The following is a 22,045-nucleotide window of genomic DNA, read 5'->3' as shown; positions in this document are numbered from 1 at the left end:
AGATAAAAAAAAAATCCAGCCTTTAGGTAATCATTAATCTAACACTCCTAAACTAAATATACTCGTATGTTTTCTAAATACTTCTACTTTAAATCAAACATTGATTTGTTTTGTCAGAGTCTGACATCCATGTGCTAGTTGGTTGGAAATGGATTAATACCTCCATCTTTATAATCATTGCATAACATTGTGATGTAGGGTTTCAGTTTAATAAAAGGTGTACAGAACAAAACTAAGTATTAAATTTTTATAAAACAACATTATTATTCTTATTATACTAAATTAACTAACATTCTTAAGTTAATAATTTAATTAATTTCTATTATCAGGTGAATCACTGTTCAATTCAGTACTAGTATTATTTTGTTTTTGCTCTTCAAACATTTTCAGTAGAAGTTCTGTTGCAGTAGGAGCTTTATTTGGCACATCAATGAAGTCCTCCTATTAAAAAAGAGAGAAAAAAATAATAAATGCTTGCACAACATAAATCTCACACATACAAGAAAAAATTGCTTCTAAAGTATGAAAATACCCAATTTCTAAAAAACCTAAGATATTACATGATAAAAACTAAATATTAAAATTTTTTGTTAGCTATTTTTTAAATATTGAAAGAGCAAACTGAGACATAGTGTTTTCCTTCTGCCATATTCTGCTGCTGAACTAGAATTAAGAAATAAAAAACCAAGCAACTCATCCTGACAAAAATCTGGTAGAGGAAGTTTTAAAAATTTAGTAATAAAATTATTACTTGAGCCAAATAAATCTTATTAATGTTTCCTGTTCAAAATACTCAAGTGTTTTCCTAATATCCAGTATATATACACACACTAATTCATGGTTTCTATATATGTGTATCCCCGACGGGGAGTCTTATTCTTTAAGACTTTGGGGGTTGGCATCCCCACGGGCCTAGCCTCTGCAGCTATTCTTCCCACTATACAGTGAGCTGCAGAACACTTTACATTATACACATATACTACACAAAGAACACTACATAAATTACAACATACACACTCACACAATTACACAACAACATCCTACACTGATATTTCTTACATTAACACTCGTGGTGTAGCGACATCTTACGAAATGCAACTGTAACCCAAGGTGGGAACAAATCGTGCCGATGGGTGAATGGCTCTACGTAGTGAGTCTTGAACGATGTCCTCTGGGCACCAGGGCGAACCCAGTTGTACTTAGCTCTAGCTCCAGTACACGTGCACTCTGCTGGAGTGGTCCATTTTTCGCCGGTACTCGTGGGACTAAAATTTCTGATCCTATATTAAATTCCAAGATGGTTGGTGGTCCATCTGAAAAAGCCACCAAATTAAGTCTTGCGAAGAGACCTCGATCAGCTTTGTCTGACGAGGATAAAAGTCCTATGGAAGAGAACTACAAATCTTTAGACTTGAACACTAAAAATATTCGATTCGTTGTTCTCCGAAATAGTCAGGAAGGTGGCTCCCCGAAGAACATCAGGAAATTACGCGACGGATCGATTCTGGTTGAAACATTCAACGACGAACAGATTCGATCAATCTACGTCTCCGTAATATGGGTGGTATAAATATAAGTGCTGAAAGCCACAAAACTTTAAATACGAGCAGGGGTGTAATTTTTTGTCTTTTGGTCTTGATATGTATATATACATATCAATGAAATAGTTGACGAGCTTTGCCACCAAGATGTTGTTGAAGTGAAACGTATTATGAAACAGCAGAACGGAACAGAAGAACCGACACCGTCTCTTATATTAACATTTAATCTCCCTGTTCCACCAGAAAAGATTAAAGTGGGTTACCTCTCGGTTCGGGTACGATCATTCATACCCAACCCACTGCGATGTTTCAGATGCCAAGGTTTTGGTCACACTACAACATCTTGTACAAAAACTGAGATCTGTGCTCGATGTGCTAAAGAAGGTCACAATGACACTAACTGCGAAGAAAGTGAAAAATGCGCAAACTGCAGTGGTCCACATACAGCCCGCTCCCGAGATTGCCCAATCTTTAAAGAAGAAAAGGCAGTTCTCAAAATCTGTGCAGAGCAAAAGCTATCTTTCCCGGCCGCACGAAGAGAATACAAAAAGTTAAATAATTCACGGAACCTGGTTAAACCAGATGTATCTTTTGCCACCGCTACATCTAAACAAATTCCTACAAATGTTAATAATCAGCAGTGCGGATCCTGCAATGAGCTTAAAAAACTTGTTCAGATGCTTTCTGATCAAGTAGCTTCACTTACAGCCACTATCTCAGAGCTGACAAAGACGAAGAAAACGTCTTTCGTCGTAGTTAGTGAATCCAACAGTGTGATACACACGAAAGTTCCTGCTCCCAAAGTCGTACCGGCACGAGTAGAGACTATCACAGCTGGCAGTAAGCCACCTAATAAGCTCCCCGTAAAGGGAACCCACATAACCACCACCTCTGGGATGTTAACTGCAGCATCCCATTCAAATAAATCTCCTCCACCATCACCTCATTTACTGGAGGATATGGTTGAAGAACCACCCGACCCTAGGGCATCGGAGTTCTTTAAAATAAAAAATACAAAAAAGAAAAACCGAATCACCTACAACTAATTTTTATATAATTTCTGAAACTTAATTTTTTTTTATTGATTTTTTTACACTTATGAACATTATTCAGTGGAATGTTAGAGGTATTCGGTCCCGCATTGAAGATATTAGAGTACTAGCGCACGCACATGATCCACTAATCATGTGTTTCCAAGAAACTCACCTTCTACAACATGACCCAATTACACTCAGAGGATACTTCTGTGAGAGATACGACTGCCTAGTAGATAGTAGGGAGAGTGGTGGAGTAGCGATTTTCATGAAGAATGGGGTGTCTGCTACAAGAATTCAACTAACCACTGTCATTCCTGCTATTGCAGTAAAGGTCTCTATTCCCTTCAAATTGCATATCTGCAATCTGTATCTCTCACCGAACACTGAGTTCAGTGCTTTAGATGTCTCAAATCTCCTCACGCAAATACCATCTCCATCGTTAATAGTAGGAGACTTCAATGCCCATCATATTTCCTGGGGCTCAACCTTCTGCTCCACTCGAGGAAATATGATAAACAGATTGAGGCAAGACTTTGACCTTTGCCTACTGAATAATGGATCACCCACATTCATGTCCTTATCAACTGGTACTGTATCTAACCTTGATCTCTCCATATGCTCACCGAATGTGCTCCCTCATTTTAATTGGTCTGTTTGTGATGACTTTCATGGCAGTGATCATAGACCAATTATTATTGGTTTCGGTGTAGACTGCGAGATTAAAAGAAGGCCACGGAGATGGATTGTTGAAAAGGCAGATTAGAACGGATACATAAAGCATTCCAATCTCAGTATGACGATGAAGCGAACATCCTCGACCAATATTCTTCTTTTACGTCCATGATACTTGAGAATGCCAACAGATATATCCCACAAACATTGGGTAATCCTAGACGTCCTTTCGTTCCATGGTGGAACGATGATTGCAAATATGCTATTAGGAATCGACGACAGGCACTACGAAAATTTAATCGTATGCCTACAACAGAACATCTAAATTTATACCGCAGGGCTAGAGCGGTGTGCCGTCGAGTATTCTTGGACGCTAAGAGGAATTCATGGATGAAATACGTAAGCACTATCTCACGCACTACTCCCACGTCTACTGTATGGAAGAAAATTCGTGCAATTTTCGGATCACCGAAACAATCTATTCTTGGTCTTATTGATGAAGTAGAACTCCTTTCATCATCCTCGGAAGTGACAAATAGTCTAGCAAAATCTTTCCGCTCGGTGTCTCTCACCTCATCATATAATAACGATTTTCAACGTTACAAGATACAAATAAAAGTATTATCGTTAAACATTGGTGATTCGGTTGGTGAATTAAACACTCCATTCATATTTAAAGAATTGTTACATGCACTTAAAAACTCACGGGACACTTCCCCAGGACCGGACAACATTCGCCTTTCCATGCTTTCACACCTTCCTAATTCGGCACTACAACAACTTTTGAATATTTTCAACGGTTTATTCTCCGAACAAGTCTTCCCACCCGGCTGGTCTGAAGCATTTATTATACCAGTACTAAAACCTGGTAAAGACCAAACGAACCCCTCAAGCTACCGCCCTATTTCATTAACAAGCGTTTTGTGTACAATAATGGAGAGAATGGTAAACCGCAGACTTACATGGTACTTGGAGAAACATGGCTTTCTATCTCCAGAACAGTGTGGTTTTTGACAAGGACGATCTTCTATTGACCATTTAGTGTCACTGGAAACAGCCATACAAAACGCTTTCCTAAATCGGCAGCACCTCATCGCTATCTTCTTCGATATAAAAAAGGCGTATGACACAGCCTGGCGACGTGGTATTCTTAACACTCTCAAAGAATGGGGAATCAAGGGCAATATGCTTGCTTTTATCTGGGGATTCTTAAATCACCGAACGGCTCGTGTTCGTGTAGATGATTCGCTCTCAGATAGTGTCATCTTGGAGAATGGAGTGCCCCAAGGTAGTGTATTAAGTGCCACCTTATTTTCTGTAGCCATAAACGATATTACCAAATGTGTGCAGGCTCCTGTCTCATGGTCTCTATTTGCTGTCAATATTGCAAGCCGTTCAACACCTACAGTAGAGAGACTACTGCAGAACACTATATCTCACCTTGAAGCTTGGTCCAGGATTACTGGTTTCACATTTTCATCCGAAAAAACAAAATGTGTAGTTTTTTCTCGGCTACGAAACCCTTCTATTCCGCAAATATTTCTGAACGGTGAGACTATTACTATCTCTACTTACGTCAAGTTTTTAGGTTTATTTTTTGATAGCCGTCTTACTTGGGTCAAACATTTAAAAGAATTGAAAACAAAATGTTCCAAACTTCTAGATATGATGCGAGTCCTTACTAACACCAACTGGGGAGCCGATAGGTCATGTATGATACGTTTTTACTATTCCTTTGTTCGCTCCCATTTAGATTATGGTTGTGTCGCCTACTCTTCAGCTCGTCAATTCGTGCTTAAAATGCTGGATAGTGTACATCATGCTTTCCTTCGGCTTGCCACAGGCGCGTTTAGATCAAGTCCTGTCGCAAGGTTACTTGTAGACTGTGGTGAACCATCACTTTGGGATAGACGAGACCAGCTTTTATTATCTTATTTTGCTCGTCTCATAGGACAGCCAAATCACCCGGCTCTTGACTCGGTCTATAGAAATCCTAATCTAGGAAAGTATGAGGATCATCCACGTCGTACTGCACCTGTAGGTGTCCGTACCTGGCGTCTGCTGCAGCATATAAATGTTGACACACCGTCATTCTTTCCTATGTATCCTTGCTCATATCCTCCATGGAGAATAAACCTTATAAATTTTAATTTTGACCTGACTACATACAATAAACAATCAACACCATCTATTGTCTTTCAGCAAATGTTTCAGTGTGTTCTCTCCAAGATGAAACCAGACGCGGTTGTATACACTGATGGATCGAAACAAAACGATACAGTTGGGTGTGCATTTGTTGTCAATGAAAGAACTTATATGTTTGGTCTACCCGGTATTACGAGTGTGTTTACCGCTGAACTATACGCTATAAATAAGGCTCTAAACATCATTAACCCTAAATATAGAAAAATTCTTATTTGCAGTGACTCGTGTAGTGCTCTCCAAGCCTTAAAAAACTTTTATTCCAAACATCCTATCGTCATTGAATTTTACAACGCAATCGCTGAGTTGAATAATCGCAACACAGAATTAAGTTTTTGCTGGGTCCCTAGCCACGTAGTGATTCCAGGTAATGAACATGCAGATTCCGCTGCCAAAGAAGCATGTAACCAGCCTCCTTTCACCACCCGAGTTGCTACTTCTGATTTCATTAACTATGTAAAACAATTATTAAGAACAAGGTGGCAAGGTGATTGGACGGCTACCGTTGATAATAAACTCCGTCAGATTAAAGATTCTGTGTTACCATGGGACTCCTCATACAGAAAACCCCGGAGTGAGGAAGTAGTTCTCTGTCGATTGCGGATAGGACACACGAGGGTCACACACGAGTACCTGTTTACAAGAGGACAACCACCTCTATGCGCACAATGCAACTGCCACGTGACTGTGCGCCACATACTCGTGGACTGCATATGTTATGCGGCATTGCGTCATAAATTTAAACTACCCAGAAACATCCGTGGTATCTTGTGTAATGATAAAGAGGTTTTAAACCGGATGTTTCTGTTTTTGCGTAGTATAGGGTTAATACAAAAAATTTAATTACTCTAGTCCTATGTATTGTTTTTGTTATCCGAGTAGCGAGCCTTTTAGACTCCCTATCGGAATTTTGTTTTATATATATATATATATATATTCATATTTTGTTGTGTTTTATTTTTTATTTTTTTAAATTTGTCTGTGATATTAGTTGTAAGATTTTTGTGATATTATTTGTAAGTTTTATCTCTTTTTTTAGTTTTAATATGATAGTTTTTAACGTAGTTTTAAGTTACATGTTAGTGTTTTTGTTATCCGAGAATGGGCCTTTTACACCCATTCCGGATTTTGCTTACTGTGATAGTAGTTTTAAGTTTTAATTTTATGTAAGTTTTAATTACTTTTACTGTTACTTTTACTTTTACTTTTATTTATTTATTTATTTTCCGGGCGATGATAACGACCGCTCGTTTTTCACCCTAAAAAAAAAAAATATATGTGTATGTATGTATGTATGTGTATGTGTGTGTGTGTGTGTAACATAACCACACGCATATATAAACTTATCAACTATGATCAAAGGAAGCAATTTATAATATGCTTTTAAATATATGAAAAAATAACAAAATTAAAGTTCTAAAATACTATAGAGAACTCACAACATTAGCAAAGGCAACAAGGGGGTTCTAAAAGTGTGCAAAGAGCTCTGAATAAAGTTAAAAACAAAGAAAAGAAAACTTTTTCTGTCATACAACAACCAATAAGGAAAAAAACAGAAAAATGGACATCAACAATTTTGATAAATGCATAATAAATCTTTTATTAATAGTTTCAACTTACTGAAGGTCAAAATTTTAACCATTAAGTTTACTCTTGCTTAGTGATAAGATAAATTTCAAATGCAGATAATGAATCCTATGCAAGATCAAAATAGGATTTAAATGGAAAAATCTCATGATGGTTGTAAACTTTCAACCGAAAAAATTTGAGATCCATGAAAAGCAATACATCACATGTTTGAGCACAAAACTGATATAAAAGGAAGGTTGATTAATATCTAAATACGCAAGACATATGCGAACTTTTCTTATACGATAGCTTATTTTTGGATTGATAAATTATAATAGTTTTATAGTTTGCTAACAATGGTATCAAAAGGTAAATGTACAATGATTGTGCAAACAATGAGTAATGCGTTACATTGAAAGGCTGGAATATTAGGAGGCAATGGAATACTTAAATTATGAACATCGGCCAAAAGAGAATCATTTCATTTATAGAAAATATATCATCAACATTTTAAAATTAAACTTGGCTAATATTAGTTAAAAGATTTGACGAAGTGGTTACTAAAAAATATTAATCTTTTTGTCAATTTAACTGCAAGAACCAAAATGAACTCATTAAATTGACTAACTCCAAATTTAATTTTTAATAAGATATGGGGTATTGAAACGGTATGAGCATAGTTTTCTCCAAATGTCCAATATTTGAACATATAAAATTAATCAGCAAACGTCAATTCTAAACTGAATTTTCTGAAAATTAAGCACACTACAAAAAGAGAAACATATTACATCAATGGAACTGATAATTGATGCAATAATGGAAAGATCAATAATCAATCTATCAAAAATGTAAAGCGTGATGATTACAGCAAATGATTATGACTACTGATAGTTATGTGAATGATACAGAAATTATAGTTAACTGTAGGTTATAAGAAAACTAAATATTTTATGTTAAAATATTTAAAAATTTCTATATTACTCATATTGTCATTTTCCTTATGTGGTGTAATAGATTCAACTTTCTGTCGCACAGCTATCTGCTATAACTTTTTCAATTATAATGTCCTAGTTTGTCTCTACTATAAATCACTATCATTTCATAAAAACTATCAATTTAAAAAAATTTCACATACCAAGGGTGTAGTTCATAGATTTATTTTTATTACAAGAGATTAAAATTATTTTCAAATATTTTACTGAAATTAATTTTTTTAAGATTCATCCTCTTTCTTTAAATTATATTTTTAATTTTATTAACATAAACCACCTAGTAGCGAATACCGAGAAGACAAATCTTATCTTAATCTTACCATGGAAATACTTTTGGGGATCTGCATCCTCAGTCATGATTGAAATAATACATTAAATTGCTTAATAAAAATAAAAATACTAAAATAATGAAAACTGTGTATTATTTATTATACTAGTGCTGCTATCTGTTTTTATGAGACAGTCTCCCTCAAGCAGTGTCTGATGGTTTATCAAATTGAAATTTTGTTTGTATTTTTATATATATATATATATCAAATTTTTCTAATGTATTTATTTAATTTTATGTCATCTTAATAAATTTTTTATATTTCTAAATTTGTGTAAATATCAGAAATAGAATGCAGAATCCTGCAAAAGCATTTTCGTGGTAAAATTATGAAAGATTTGTCTTACTCAATACCTTATATTAATAGAATTTAAATCTATTTTCAATTAATATTTATTTTTATATTTAATTTTAAGAATAAAATTAATAATTAATTCACAAACATAAAAAGCCTGTTGTTCTTTTTATAAAGCAGAAGTAACTTTTAGGTCTGTAGATTTTATCTATGATCAAGCTCACTCCTGTTATAGTTTTCAGACTATAACAGGTTAATTAATGCAATTCCTCAATATCAAATTAAAATTTGTAATGTATAACTGTAAAATGTTTAAAAAAGTCAATGTTAATTTCATAATGAAGAATTCAAAAATTGAAAAAACAAATTAATTTAATGTAATTAAATATTAAAATTGAGTGCCAAACAGAACTCAATATTTAAAACTATTATAATATATAGTCAATCTATGAAATAGATATATGTCTTAAGTGTAATGACTGCATTACCATAGGAAATGTAGCCATATTATAAGCAGGATCTCTGTTAGTAAATGGACTCCAAATTCCCTGAATGCTAGGATTATCAGTGTGCCAAAGTTTTCGATATCGTATTGCAGGCATACCAGACCTTGTTTTAAGTAAATTTAACCACTTTTTAATTTCTTCGTAGGTATACGTATGGCATTCTATGTTCTGAATTTCTCCATTCACTATTAAAAAAACAAAAATAAAATACTTTAATACAAAGAACTGTGATGTTTACTTTTAAAATAGATACATTATACAACAATCTTGGAGAAAAGGAAAAGGACAATTGTCTTAAGGACAATGTGATTTGGAGATAAAGCAAGAATAGATAATTAAAAGCATACAATGGAAGAGAATGAAGTTTAAAGTAAAAAAAAAAAAAAACAATCTTGTTAGTAAAAATAGGCAAATATGGAATAAGATCCACAGTTTAAATTACACAGTTTATTTGAGCTTGACATAGTATAAAGTATAAGTTTAACATACAGTATAAATTTAACATGAAGTATAAGTTTAACATAAAGTTTAATACACATTTACATGCATGTGTACTGAGCCGCTGTCGCTAGTCGACTTAGTATAAAGTATAACATACATAAAAGTTTAGCGCACGTTTACATACATGTGTACGGAGCCGCTGTCGCTAGTCGACTGACACAATGAGAGGGAGAGTCTCCCCACCACTTAATACATGTTACTAATAACTAACCTAATGTATAAATTTTATTATATTACATTACATTCAAAACGTTAACAAATCTATTGGAGAAAATGGTAAGAGTGTATATATTTAGTTAAAAATGTAGGAAGTGATCAGAAATTAAATTTATGAACATAAAATGTAAAAGATAAGAAATTAGGATAAATTAAAAATAATTTAAGTAGAGAATTTATTTTCTATGGATCTATAATGAAAAATAAGACATAAAAATATTATAACAGACATTTGTAAAGTATAATACTATGACAAATAGGTCACTGCACAAAGACAAAAGCACAGAAACCAGGAGAAAGAAATTAAAGACTTTCCTAAAACTAAGGACATAGCAATATCAACTACTTCACAAATATTGTTAACTACAGACTAAATATGAGGCAGATTTTTAAAATAAGGTCTGTTTTTAAATAAAAACAAAACTGAAAAATATAATCAAGCTTTATTACTTAGCAAAAAAACTACATCTATTTACTACTTTTCTACATTAGCTGTCTTTAACTGAATGCTTTTCGTAGGGTTTTACTGGCTTCTTCATTACTTCAAGAAATTTCTCCACTAGGACTTAAAACAGGCAATAATGTCATTTTTCAATTGGTTGTCATTGTCAAATTTTTGTGATGCGAGCTACTGTTTAAGGTGAAGAAAAGAAACTGCTGGGTACTAAATCAGGTCTGTGGGATGGATTGAAGAATTTCCAAAATAGTTTTTCCCATCGCATTACTGTCTTGATTTACTGTGTGATCAGGCACTGTCATGCAAAAAGAATCCCATGTCATTTGTTTTTTATTGCTATTTACGATTTTTTAAGTTTTTGCAATATGTAACTGCATTCACAGTTTCACAATAGTTCCACTATCAAAACATTTGACAAGCAAGGCATCTTTTTGTACAAAAAAAAACAACAGTAGTCATAACTTCTTTACTGAATTTTCTTGTCTGAATTTATGCTGCCATTGCATTGACTGCTGCTTTTTCTCTATGTTCGAATAAGAAATCCAGGTTTCACCTCTAATAATAATGTGATCAAATAATACATCACCTTCATTTTCATAATGCTGCAAGGTGTGTTTTTCTTTGTGCATGTCTTAACATCTTTGGCACTTTTCTGACACAATTTTTATAGAAAATTTTTCAGTTAAAACTTCATAAATCAAAGATCATGAAACATCAAGACAATTATGATATAGTGAAGCACCAGTTCTCAAATTTTTTTATAAACTTTTTCAATCAAATTGACTGTTACTACCAACAGCCAACCCACTATATTCTTCATCATGAACATTAATTTGCCTTTCTTGAAATGAGTGGAACCACCATCTTACTTTAGTGTCACTCATAATACTCAGTCCATTAATATTATAAATTTACCTGTGAATTTCAGCCACAGAATTGTTTTTTGCCATAAAAAATCAGATTACTCCTTGTAATTCACACTTTGTGGAATCACAGAATAGTTGCACTTGTTATAAATGAATGAATATAAACAAAAAAAAAAGGAAAATTACTCAAGTATTGTTGCTAATAGCTGATGATTGATTGAAATAACCGAGTGTTTACTTCATGTATGTAGGTGGCAAATTCAAAACTGACTTTAGTTTAAAAATACGCCCTGTATAAGACAGATTATCTCATACAATTCGGTCACTGAATTGACCTTTCATTTAATATGATGATTTAGTAATCCATTTGTGTTTAATTTTGAATGTGTAAACTTTTCCTAAAAATTTTTTAATTTATTTTTCATACACTCAAGCAAGAGAGTAAAAGCAGCAGTTTTTTATGATATTTCCTGTTATAAACCACCCATTCCTTTCTTCTATTCAATTTGTTTGTAGTTTTTTACCTTGCTTGTGTTTTCTAGTTATTTCTAATTGATTTAATGTAATACAAAATACTATAATTGTAATTTTATTTACTGTTTTGTTATCTTGGGTACTGTTATTGTGATAATATGAATATTTTGTTTTAAATGTGGCTATTGGCTTCTTATTTCTGTTGTTAATGTCCTTTACTATTCTTTGTGAAGGTCATTTAATTTATTGTCATTGTTCCATGCTTGCTGGTCTTATTGAATTATGAATTTTATATGGCAATGTGGGATGGCGGTGTTGGTGTACGTGTACTGTCTTAAAACATATATAACACTTCCAAAATTAATGAAATTGCACAGTCCAAAATTACATGAAAAATATATAATTAATCTCAAAAGAAAGAGCTCAAACCAATCTTTAATTTAGTTCAGGCATTTGCAAATAAAAATACCAAATACGACGTGGCTGGACCTATTGCGCCTAAGTAGGTCACCACTCCAATTAACAGTCTTATTAACACCATATTAAAAAACACTACTAATAAAAAGTCCAAGTTATACCACAAACACAATAAAATATACCACATGACGCAATAAAAATAGGTCCTTCTGCCTAAAAAAATTATACTTAGTAGGATTTAGCCTGTGCAAAGTTGAAGTCCCAAAAAATGGTGTTATGTGAACTAAAAACTATAATAATGTCTAACAAAAGTTCACAGTTACATCAAAAACTGTATTTTGACACAAAAAAAAATACCTTACGCATATAAAAAATCTAACTTAGCTTACCACATGTATTTATAACATGTACCACACAACCAAAAACGGGTTTTTTCAAATAAATGCTATATCGCAGTCTACAGCTACACAAGACTTACAAAAAGGCACCACTTAAGCCGCGATATGCCCCACAGTGACAAAGTAGGACACTGCATGCTTAAAATTTTTTAAGTCCCAAAAAAGGGCTTAAAATAATTAACCACAAAAAATATTACTAAAAAAAGATCTTAGATATCCTTAAAACAGTTATGAGGTGCAAAAGAATACACCTTACAATTAAAAAAACTTTACAGCATTTAGCAAGTGTGCTTAAAACTACAATATGCTGCCACACATCCAAAAAAAAGTTATTTCTATATAAACCATAAATCAAATTAATCAGCTCATCAAGCCCCACACAATAGCACTGAGTTCAAAGTGATGTGCCCCATGAAGTCAAAGTAGGACACCATGTTGTTCACAAGTTATAAAACCTTAATTTGAACTAAAATTTAAATCTACCATTAAGAAGTTTTTATTTACATCAAAACAAATACAATTACACAAAAAAGATAATACCTTACCTTACACCTAAAAACACAATAAAATGCCTTGACAATCTTGTGGCCAGACACCTCAAAACTTTTATTAACTTCTGAAATAATAGACTGACTTTAATAAAAAAAAATGGTTCAAATCAATGCTCTCATATGGTACAAACTCAGTATCACTGCCAATTCCAAAAAAACCTACGACTTCAAAGCACATAACTGGAGCGCACATGAACACGTCTGATTGGCACACAAAAGAGTCATTTCCATTTTTGTATTGGCAAGCAGTCTTTTCCAATCATTCTGAGGAGTTCAATTTTTACAGACTTCCAGGCCTCTAAAAAGTTATAAAATGCAGATCTTATGTTGTACGAAGCAATTTTCACTGTTTGCTTCCTGCAGTGCAGGTGTCATTAATAATTTCATCACCATCTTTTTCCAAAAAAACCAACACTTCACTCATCTAAGTATTTCTTTCAGTATGCCCCTTTTGTAGACTCTATCACTCCCTGAACCACAGGCTGGATAAGAGAACTTGTGTCTTGCAGCAAATATAAAACAAAGTTGCAGCAAATAAAGTTCAGATCTTCTGTTTGAAACCTAAACTTTTCATGAAACCAAGATGAAAAAATTCTATGCATAGTAATGAACAAGCACTTTATTAGCCAAAACAAGATCTTTCAGTTTTTGTGGTTTTTCTGATTTGCCAACAATCACTGGTATTAGTCTGTGGCTACCCGCTGAATTCGCACACAAAAGGGCAGAGATTTTTTATGACCAGGTGTGTGTTTATTTTTAAAAGCCTGAGTGTTTTTGGGAAGAGCTTTCCAGAATAAGCCTGTCTCGTCACCATTGTATATTTGTGATTCCTTGTTGTATCCATCCTTGATAATTATTTGATGAAGTTTTTTCTAAAATAGAGCTTTGCTTTCTTTGTCCGCACTTAAGGCTTGGCCATGCAATTTAACATTGCTAATTCCATGGCAGTTTCGGAAACACCACAGCTCTGTCACTCTCCTTAAAATGTTCTGTTGAAAAGAGTTCTGCAAACCTCAAATCAACTTGAAATTCCTGCACACCTTTGCTGTAGATACCACTTACAAACAGCGTCTTCTAGATTCACATTTCCAGCAGTTTTATGGGTTTTGAGTCTTTTTTGATTTTACGAATCCATTTTTGGGAAAAAAGGCTTTATTTTTTCCCTGCAATATTTTATACCTGAAATGGTACTTTTTCTTATCCTATATTCAGTCATTACACTTTTAGACAATGCCCCACAATCTAGGTTTTCAAAAATTTTATATTTTTCAGCTTAAGTAAAGACAACACGCTTCCTCTTTGTCTTGTCACATTTTAAATAAAAAAATGAAACACGACTCAACAAAGTAGTCTTGAGTGTTGAAAATTTGTTCTTTATCACAGTAAAATAGTAAACAAAAAAGTAACTTTAATTTAAAAACCTAAACTAGTGAATAACATCACAACACATAACCTAGTAAACTGTATACATGCACAATACCTGTTTATATAGATACTGTGTGTATGATATAAATGACAAAGCATGCACAAATTTTACTCAGTACATAATATGATGTGTCATCAATATCATGGACAAGAGGTAACTGGCTGACTAGGCAATATGACTGACTTAAAATAGATTGTCATCTGGTATATAATGAACTTATGAATCATAAAAAAAAACTTTTATCATTTTTCATTTCCTATTACAGAATATTTGTTTGCAGAGATAATCTAAACAAAATTAATCTATTAAAACCTGTACCTACACAATTTTTTTCATGAGATTTGGCATACACAAATTAGAAAATATCCCTTTCAGCACGCCAGAAGGCTTCACCAGTGCTAAGTAGGGGATAAAAAAGTCCATCTTAAAGTTAAGAAAAACTTCAAATTACTCAATAAAGATGCATGTGAAAAAGAGTTTCACATGTTTAGCATATGACAATCCCCATCTTACAATTCCAACAACATTTTGGCCATCCCTTGCTGTAAGGGTTGGTCATATCAAAAATCTCTTCTGATGAAAGTTTTAGGTAATGTTTAGAGGACTAATGACCACTTTAAACTGATTCGATACTGTGCCTATTAGGGGAGGTATGATTTTTTTGACTTTGAGACCCCATTTTTCCAACCCCTAGGCCAATAGTTGGCATTACCAAAAAATTTTACTTAGATAAGTTTTAGGCCCTTATCCAAAAAAATAGTAGGAACTTTAAACAAATTCTATATTTTACAAAATAAAAAGGTTATAGCAATATTTTATTTTTTCAAAAAAGCTACTCCATTTCCACCTCCATGGTCTGATTTTTGCTGTTAACAAACTTGACTGAGATTTTGGGCTGAGTTATTTTTATTGAACAATTTGAAAGCGATTGGCACAAAATTAGGGCAGTTATCGTGTCCACAAGAAAGTGAAATATACATATATATGTATGAATAAATGTATATATAAACTTTTGACCTGACAGTGGTTTTGGGGTCTGGGGGATATGAAACGCAAAGATATATTGAAATTTTCCACAAGTCAAATCATTGTACCCATTACAATACGTAGTTTTCTTATGAAATCTACTTAACACCCAGAGTTCAGATTGTGTGGTAGCCTATGACATATCATTATTTTTGAGAGTTAAAAGGAAATAAGAATATTTACCGGATTATTTTATAGTTCTCTTTGTTAAATAAAGAGCAATAAAGCATTGTTCAGAATCTAATATGCACAGTACATGGCATTAGGAGTAGATCTATATATGCACAGTAGCAGTTTGGATAATCTGGAGTTCCAATAATCAGGGGTTTACTAAAAAACCCTTCAGATCTCAAAATTGAGATCTATTGATATTGCCCCACAGAGTAACTACAGTTACTGTGGGTAACTGGAAACACAACTCTACAAAAATCAAGCAATGGCAAGATACTTATTACAACTAATTTAGTTTTACTTTATTATTTTCCAGGGGTCTTGTAAAATACATGAAAACCATTTTTAATTTTTTTATAGTTTAGTTAGAATTACACGTACAAACCTATTCTAGTTACATTTGAAATTCAAGCAGTCAGTACTATGTGTCACTCTAGATAGCATCTCAGATAGATCATAAACAAATAAACTTGGAAAAATTTTTTTTTTGTACAAGTATTTACCTTTCTTAGTTTCAAAATGATTAAATCACACGCTGACATGTTTTGGATATACTCCATTTTCAAACCTCACTGTACTGGCACTTCTTCCGATGTAAGGATTTATAAAGTGTTAGGTTACGCCTCTTACTCCACTTGGAAAAATAGGTTTTAATAAGATACCTTATGTCAGCTAAGTCATGCAACATCTTGCACAGCTAAGTGCCAAAAGGCATTTTATTAATCTCCATAAGCTTTCTGCCTTCAGCATGTGTACCAAGGTGTCTGAATCTAAAATTATAAGTATGTTTTACCTTAAAATACTCAAAGCCATTTGCTTCTAAATCTAAGTTTGATAAGTGCATCAAGAGTCTATGTACAATGTGTTTTCCCTTCTTTATAGCTTTATGATTTCTGTCCATAAAATTTATTATGATTGGTTAAATTTTAACAAAAAAGTCTCCACCAATTTGCCATAAAACTGCCGAACATCCAGTGTTGCAGGTAAATGTGACCACAATGGTTTTTGCATCTTAAAAATACTGTCTCATCAATTTCTATTATTGTTCTGATACAGTAAATATTTTATCATTTTGGTTAGTCATGTCTTTGATATAATCAGTAAAAATTTCCTGTATGTATTTCCAATGTAGTTTTTTACAGTTAGTTACATCGTCGAACATATCAAGGTTACAACACAACCTATTTGCGCCCATGAATTATAGTCACGAAAGGAATTTTGGAATTGGTCACCAAATTACTGACTTGCATCCTAACAATTGTGTAATGCACGAGTTTGTTCCATTGATGTAATATGACATGATGTGGTTATTATTTACAAAACCATTCTGAAGGAACAGTACTCTTATTCTGGAGAAATATAACTAGCTTCTTCCTTACTGCACGGCAAACCCCTGATGTTTACTGTATCACAGGCATAATTGTTCTCTAACACAAGCACAAATAAAGTCTTATACAAAACTATTCATGTATAATGTACACAATAAGAAAAAATGGTATACAGAAATTAACAAATAATAACATTAATTAAATAATAATAATACAGCACGCAATCATTAATGGAAAAAATTAAGGGTGAGATCCATATACTACAAAAGACCTTTTTTCAGTAATCTGAGAAAACAAACCACATTAACTGAGAATACTGATACGCTACTGTAATAAATATTAAATGCTTACATACAGCCTAGTATGTGTACTTACAAAATTCTGCATATATATATGGTAACCGATGTCTTCTTGGTTTTACATAAACAGCTATTCCAGGATTAGATTTTGCAAAATCAACCAAATCATTTTCTATAAATTCTCTAAAAATAATTAAAAACTTCAGTTATTAAATGTTGTCAAAATGTAGTATTAAAATCAAACTAAATCAAATTTATTATATAGTAGAGATTTTTTACTTTGTGAAAACATTTTTAGTTACTCCTGGGTAATCTTTATCAGGAAAAAGTTCATATTAACATATGTCTAAAAACGCTTTGTTATCAAGTTACAGCTAGTGAAAAATTTTGCCTGGATTTCAGTTCCCTTGGTGAAATGAGGTCATACCAAAATTTCTAAGAACATTTCTATTATATAAGGAGTAAGCTTGATGGTTTCTTATGAATTTTTAATTGAAAAATTGAATAAAGCAGTTCCAGAACTGTATTCCTGTAGTTTTCAAATCAAACATAAAACAAAAAAAAAAATTGTAGCAAAAACACAATTTTTTTTAGATTTGAAGTACAATAACTGTAAAATTACTAATATATGCATACATTTTATTAAAAACTTTTAGAGAATTTAATTCTGATAAAAGTAATATAAAATTTTATGAAAAACAAAAAAATTCAACTTTATTAACAACAAAAAATGTTATGAATTTTTAAAAAATAAAATCTTTGAATTTTTTGTTAGAAAATCTTCTAGATTCGTTGGAAGTCCCTACTTCTGGAAATAGGTGTAAATATGTGGTTTCACTATGATGGTGTCCAGCATATTTCAGTGCTGGTAACATATCATCTGCATGAAAGCTTTTTCAAAAATTTAGGTCATGGTGGGCCTGTAAGATCACTTGACTTTTTAAAGCCTCCTGAGTTCTACCTTTTGGGATCATTTAAAAAATATTGATTATTCTACTCCAGCCTCAGTATTGAAGACATAAATCTATGATCCAGAATGAATTTAATTAAATAAGGAATACTCCAGGGATTACTTGAGCAGGTAAAGACTATCTTAGAAGAGGGAGACTTGTGTAATTTCTAATGGTGGTCACTCTTAACATCTTTTTTGAATGCCTTTTGAAACAATCATAATAGTTACTGCTTTTTTAAAAAACAAAAAGTAATTATCTTATAATGATCTTAATTATAGTTGTTTTGAAAATAAGATTGTTGTTGAATTACACAGTAATTATATATAGCATAATACACAAATTTTATATAGCACCTAAAACACAAGATGCAACGCACTTGAATAAACATTTACACACAACTATAAAAAAGGTATGAAAATGTAACATGGTTTATATTATTTCATTGCACATGATTTTGTTAAATGCTTTTGCCAAATGTAACTAATTATCGTTCATGAATTTAGCATACTAACAACAACAAAAACCTTTACAAAACATTTCAAAATAATTTTTTTTTTAAATTCCAACTATTATTTTTGTAATATTATTCATTAGATTAATTTGAATCATTCAGTTCAAATCCAGTTAACACTGTGATAGAGTCTCACAGTTCATTAATTTATTTCATTAAAGTTTGTGCTATAATCAGCAATAAAAATGTGAAACACAAACAGCAAACAAACCAACACAATGTGTTTCTTCATCTGTTTATACACTAAATTTGACATGAAAAAATATTACTTAACTAACATAACATGAGTGATTGTATTTATTCTGAAACACAGGAAATGAGTTTCTTTATCTTGTAATGTCTCATTAAAAAGAGTATGAAATAGACTTGCACTAAATTCGGGATACAAAATTAGCTTCCCAATTCCTTTTGATAAATAATTTTATATTATTTCAAATGATACATTATAATTTAATCTGACTCTTTCAGAAACCTTCTTTTAGCTCAAACTCTTTCAGAAAATTTCTGATTTTAGTTTCATGGCATTCTACAATATTTGTATTTAAATTTTTTCTGCAGAAGTACTTTAAACATATTACTGTTCATCAACAGAATAGTATTTGTACTATAAAATAAAGTAACTAGAATGCTGAACTGTTAGGAATAAATATAAACACAATTTTCACTGTTAGATACACTCAACCAAATAATAGAAACTATGTAAATATTACACTGACTCAAGTTCAACTGCATTTGTCTGCTTATTTTGGCTAAAAGCATGGTCTGCATTGCTTTCCATTACCACCATCATCAGATGTTACACAAGTCATTGAAACACTATAGACAGGCAGTTAACTTTTATACGGATTTGAATACTAGATTGTGGATACCAGTGTTCTTTGGTGGTAGGGTTTCAATTAACTACATATCTCAGGAATAGTCGACCTGAGATTGTACAAGACTAAACTTCATTTATATTCACGCATATTATCCTCCTTCATCTTCTGAAGTAATACCTTACTGTGGTTCCAGAGGCTAAACAGAAAAAGTAATCTTCATTAATGAAATGGTCAGTTCTCTTAACATCCTAAAAAGCAAACATTAGATATCCACTGGGCATTTTTTTGCCATTTTCTATGCTTCGTTCAAATACTTCAATCAGCTACAACAAACACTGCAGCACTAGAAAGTGTATTCAGCTAGTGATATGATATACTGGCCAGTTCTTTTTTATCTAGCAGCATAAGTTTGAGTCCTTGTAAAGGCAGTTACTTTTATATGGATCTGAATGCTAGACTATGAATACTGGTATTCCTTGGAGGTTGGATTTCAATTAACCATGTGACTCCTGAGTCATGAGGCCAACCACTACCGAGTGGTCAGCCTTAGTCTGTTCAAGATTATACATTTACTGATCTGTTCAAGATTATACATTTACTAAGTTTATATTTACACGCCAGACTGTGCACAGATGCCTTGGCATCGTCATGGTATTGTTGACATCATGTCACTGTGCTGTTACTCTGTAACCAGGTATACTTAAAGTAATTTGGTAACTTGGATTTGCAAATGATTATGGTATGTAGCGGCCATACAACACGGCAGATACACTTCATATGTAAAAAAAAATTAAAATTACTTTACAAATAGTTCAGAAAATCCTCAACGATTTAAAATTAACAGAAAATTTAATGTAGCCTAACTACACGAATGTACACGTGAAAGTCAGGCAATATGAAAACTCAATAGAAATAAAGTAATTTAGAACAACTTTATAAGTTAACTTGCCTCATTCCCTTGCTGGTGCCATGGCTTTTACAAAATTTCAGAGTAACCCTTTTAAGCTGACAAACGTAACGACCAATTCCATTTTGTAAAGGTGCTCTGGGAAATCCTGACAGTAAAAATAAATGTTTATTAGACATTTCTCAAAGCTAAATCTAATTTACTGAATGTTAGAAAGTCTGCTTCTTAAAATTACCCCTACTAAGGCAAATTAAACAATTTACATGCGAATATGAAAACGAAGTTACCACAAAATTCGTAAATCTAACCTAGAAATCTTAATAAACTTGATCTCTTTACAGTGTCGTAGGCGATAACATAAGTACATTCAACAAACACACATCAAAGAGGATAAATATCTTTTACAATTAAACTTGCCAAAAGAATTTTATGAAATATAGACATTAAATATTTTTCGTAGTTAGTCTTTTTTTAATATGAGATATTTCTGTAATACTAGAAATACTGGTAATCCTCTTTGAATATATCATATCATTACGTAAAGGGAGTCAGCATGTAATAACTAGTTCAGGTGGACAGATTTTCACTTTATTATTATTTATTTATTTTTTTTTAAATTGTGTGTATCTTAAATACATGAATTTTAATGAGGATGATAACATTTAGGGGGAAGACGAGCATGACACTTGTTGGGAGTCGATCTCAAGGCAAGCTGATTTAGAAGCCAGTCAGATGGTGTGGACAGTACCGGTATTATAAGACCGTTCGTCTCCTGGAAGAAACTACGAACTAATACATGATCACGCGACTAAGCCGAAATTGATTCGTATGACTGAGAGACTGGGGCACTGAAATATAGAAAATAGTATTTCTATATTTCAGTGGACTGGGGTCGTTCTTAATAGGCTAATTTGTACAACTATCAATTAGCTTTGTACAAAGTTTATATAGTATTTTTAGTAACGGTGTCTAGTTTTTTTAGATTTTTGTAGCTAATATAATATCGGTGTCTGGCGTTTTTTTAGACTGTTGTAGTTTTTTAAGGCGTTGAAAATTTTATTGAACCCGGCAGTTTACTTTACACCCTGAGAATAGCATTTGTCTATCGTATTCCATAGACGTAATTTTTCACAAACTGTGCGCTCAATTTTTCGCTATCAACCAATATCCATGTCAAATACATAAAAATAATATGATTTAAATAGTAAAATTTTTTTTATGATGACAAGTGGACGATTAAAAACAGGTTGAACGAATCTTAGTGTACTGGCGACTTTGAGAGAGAAATCCCAATCAGAGGGGATCTGTCGCTTATTGCCAGTTATCGCACGTAAACGGTCGCTCAAGGTCGTTTACGATGAACACAGTTTCGTTGCATTCATTAGGATCAGACGCGCTATTACGAATCGCGTGATTTCGTAGCCTCTTCCAGTGAACGAGTAGCCTTCTTTTGTTTTTCGCAGGAATTGCTTGAAGCAGAACTGTAATTTTATCAACTGTTACGTTTTCTTTCATAGTTTATAAATAAAAGTACTTTTTATACTGTTTTCGGATTTAATTGATTTTTTAAGTACTGAATACGAT

General features: G+C 32.6%; 1 protein-coding gene across 1 annotated transcript; it reads right to left on the bottom strand.

Annotated features, from left to right (window-relative positions):
• Positions 1-239: 239 nt before the first annotated feature.
• Positions 240-20,820, bottom strand: mRpL43 (mitochondrial ribosomal protein L43). Its single transcript, XM_075367384.1, has 4 exons — positions 20,504-20,820; positions 17,349-17,455; positions 9,125-9,327; positions 240-441 (listed from the first exon to the last, which is right to left on the bottom strand). Exons 1-4 carry the CDS (start codon positions 20,638-20,640, stop codon positions 313-315), a joined length of 576 nt encoding a protein of 191 aa, XP_075223499.1. The 5' UTR covers positions 20,641-20,820; the 3' UTR covers positions 240-312.
• Positions 20,821-22,045: the final 1,225 nt, after the last annotated feature.

This window comes from Lycorma delicatula, chromosome 5 (assembly GCF_047948215.1).
Source record: "Lycorma delicatula isolate Av1 chromosome 5, ASM4794821v1, whole genome shotgun sequence".
In the NCBI taxonomy this organism is placed as follows: Eukaryota; Metazoa; Arthropoda; class Insecta; order Hemiptera; family Fulgoridae; genus Lycorma; species Lycorma delicatula.
Note: the sequence above shows the minus strand (reverse complement) of the source record. Positions and strands in the feature narration are given on the sequence as shown.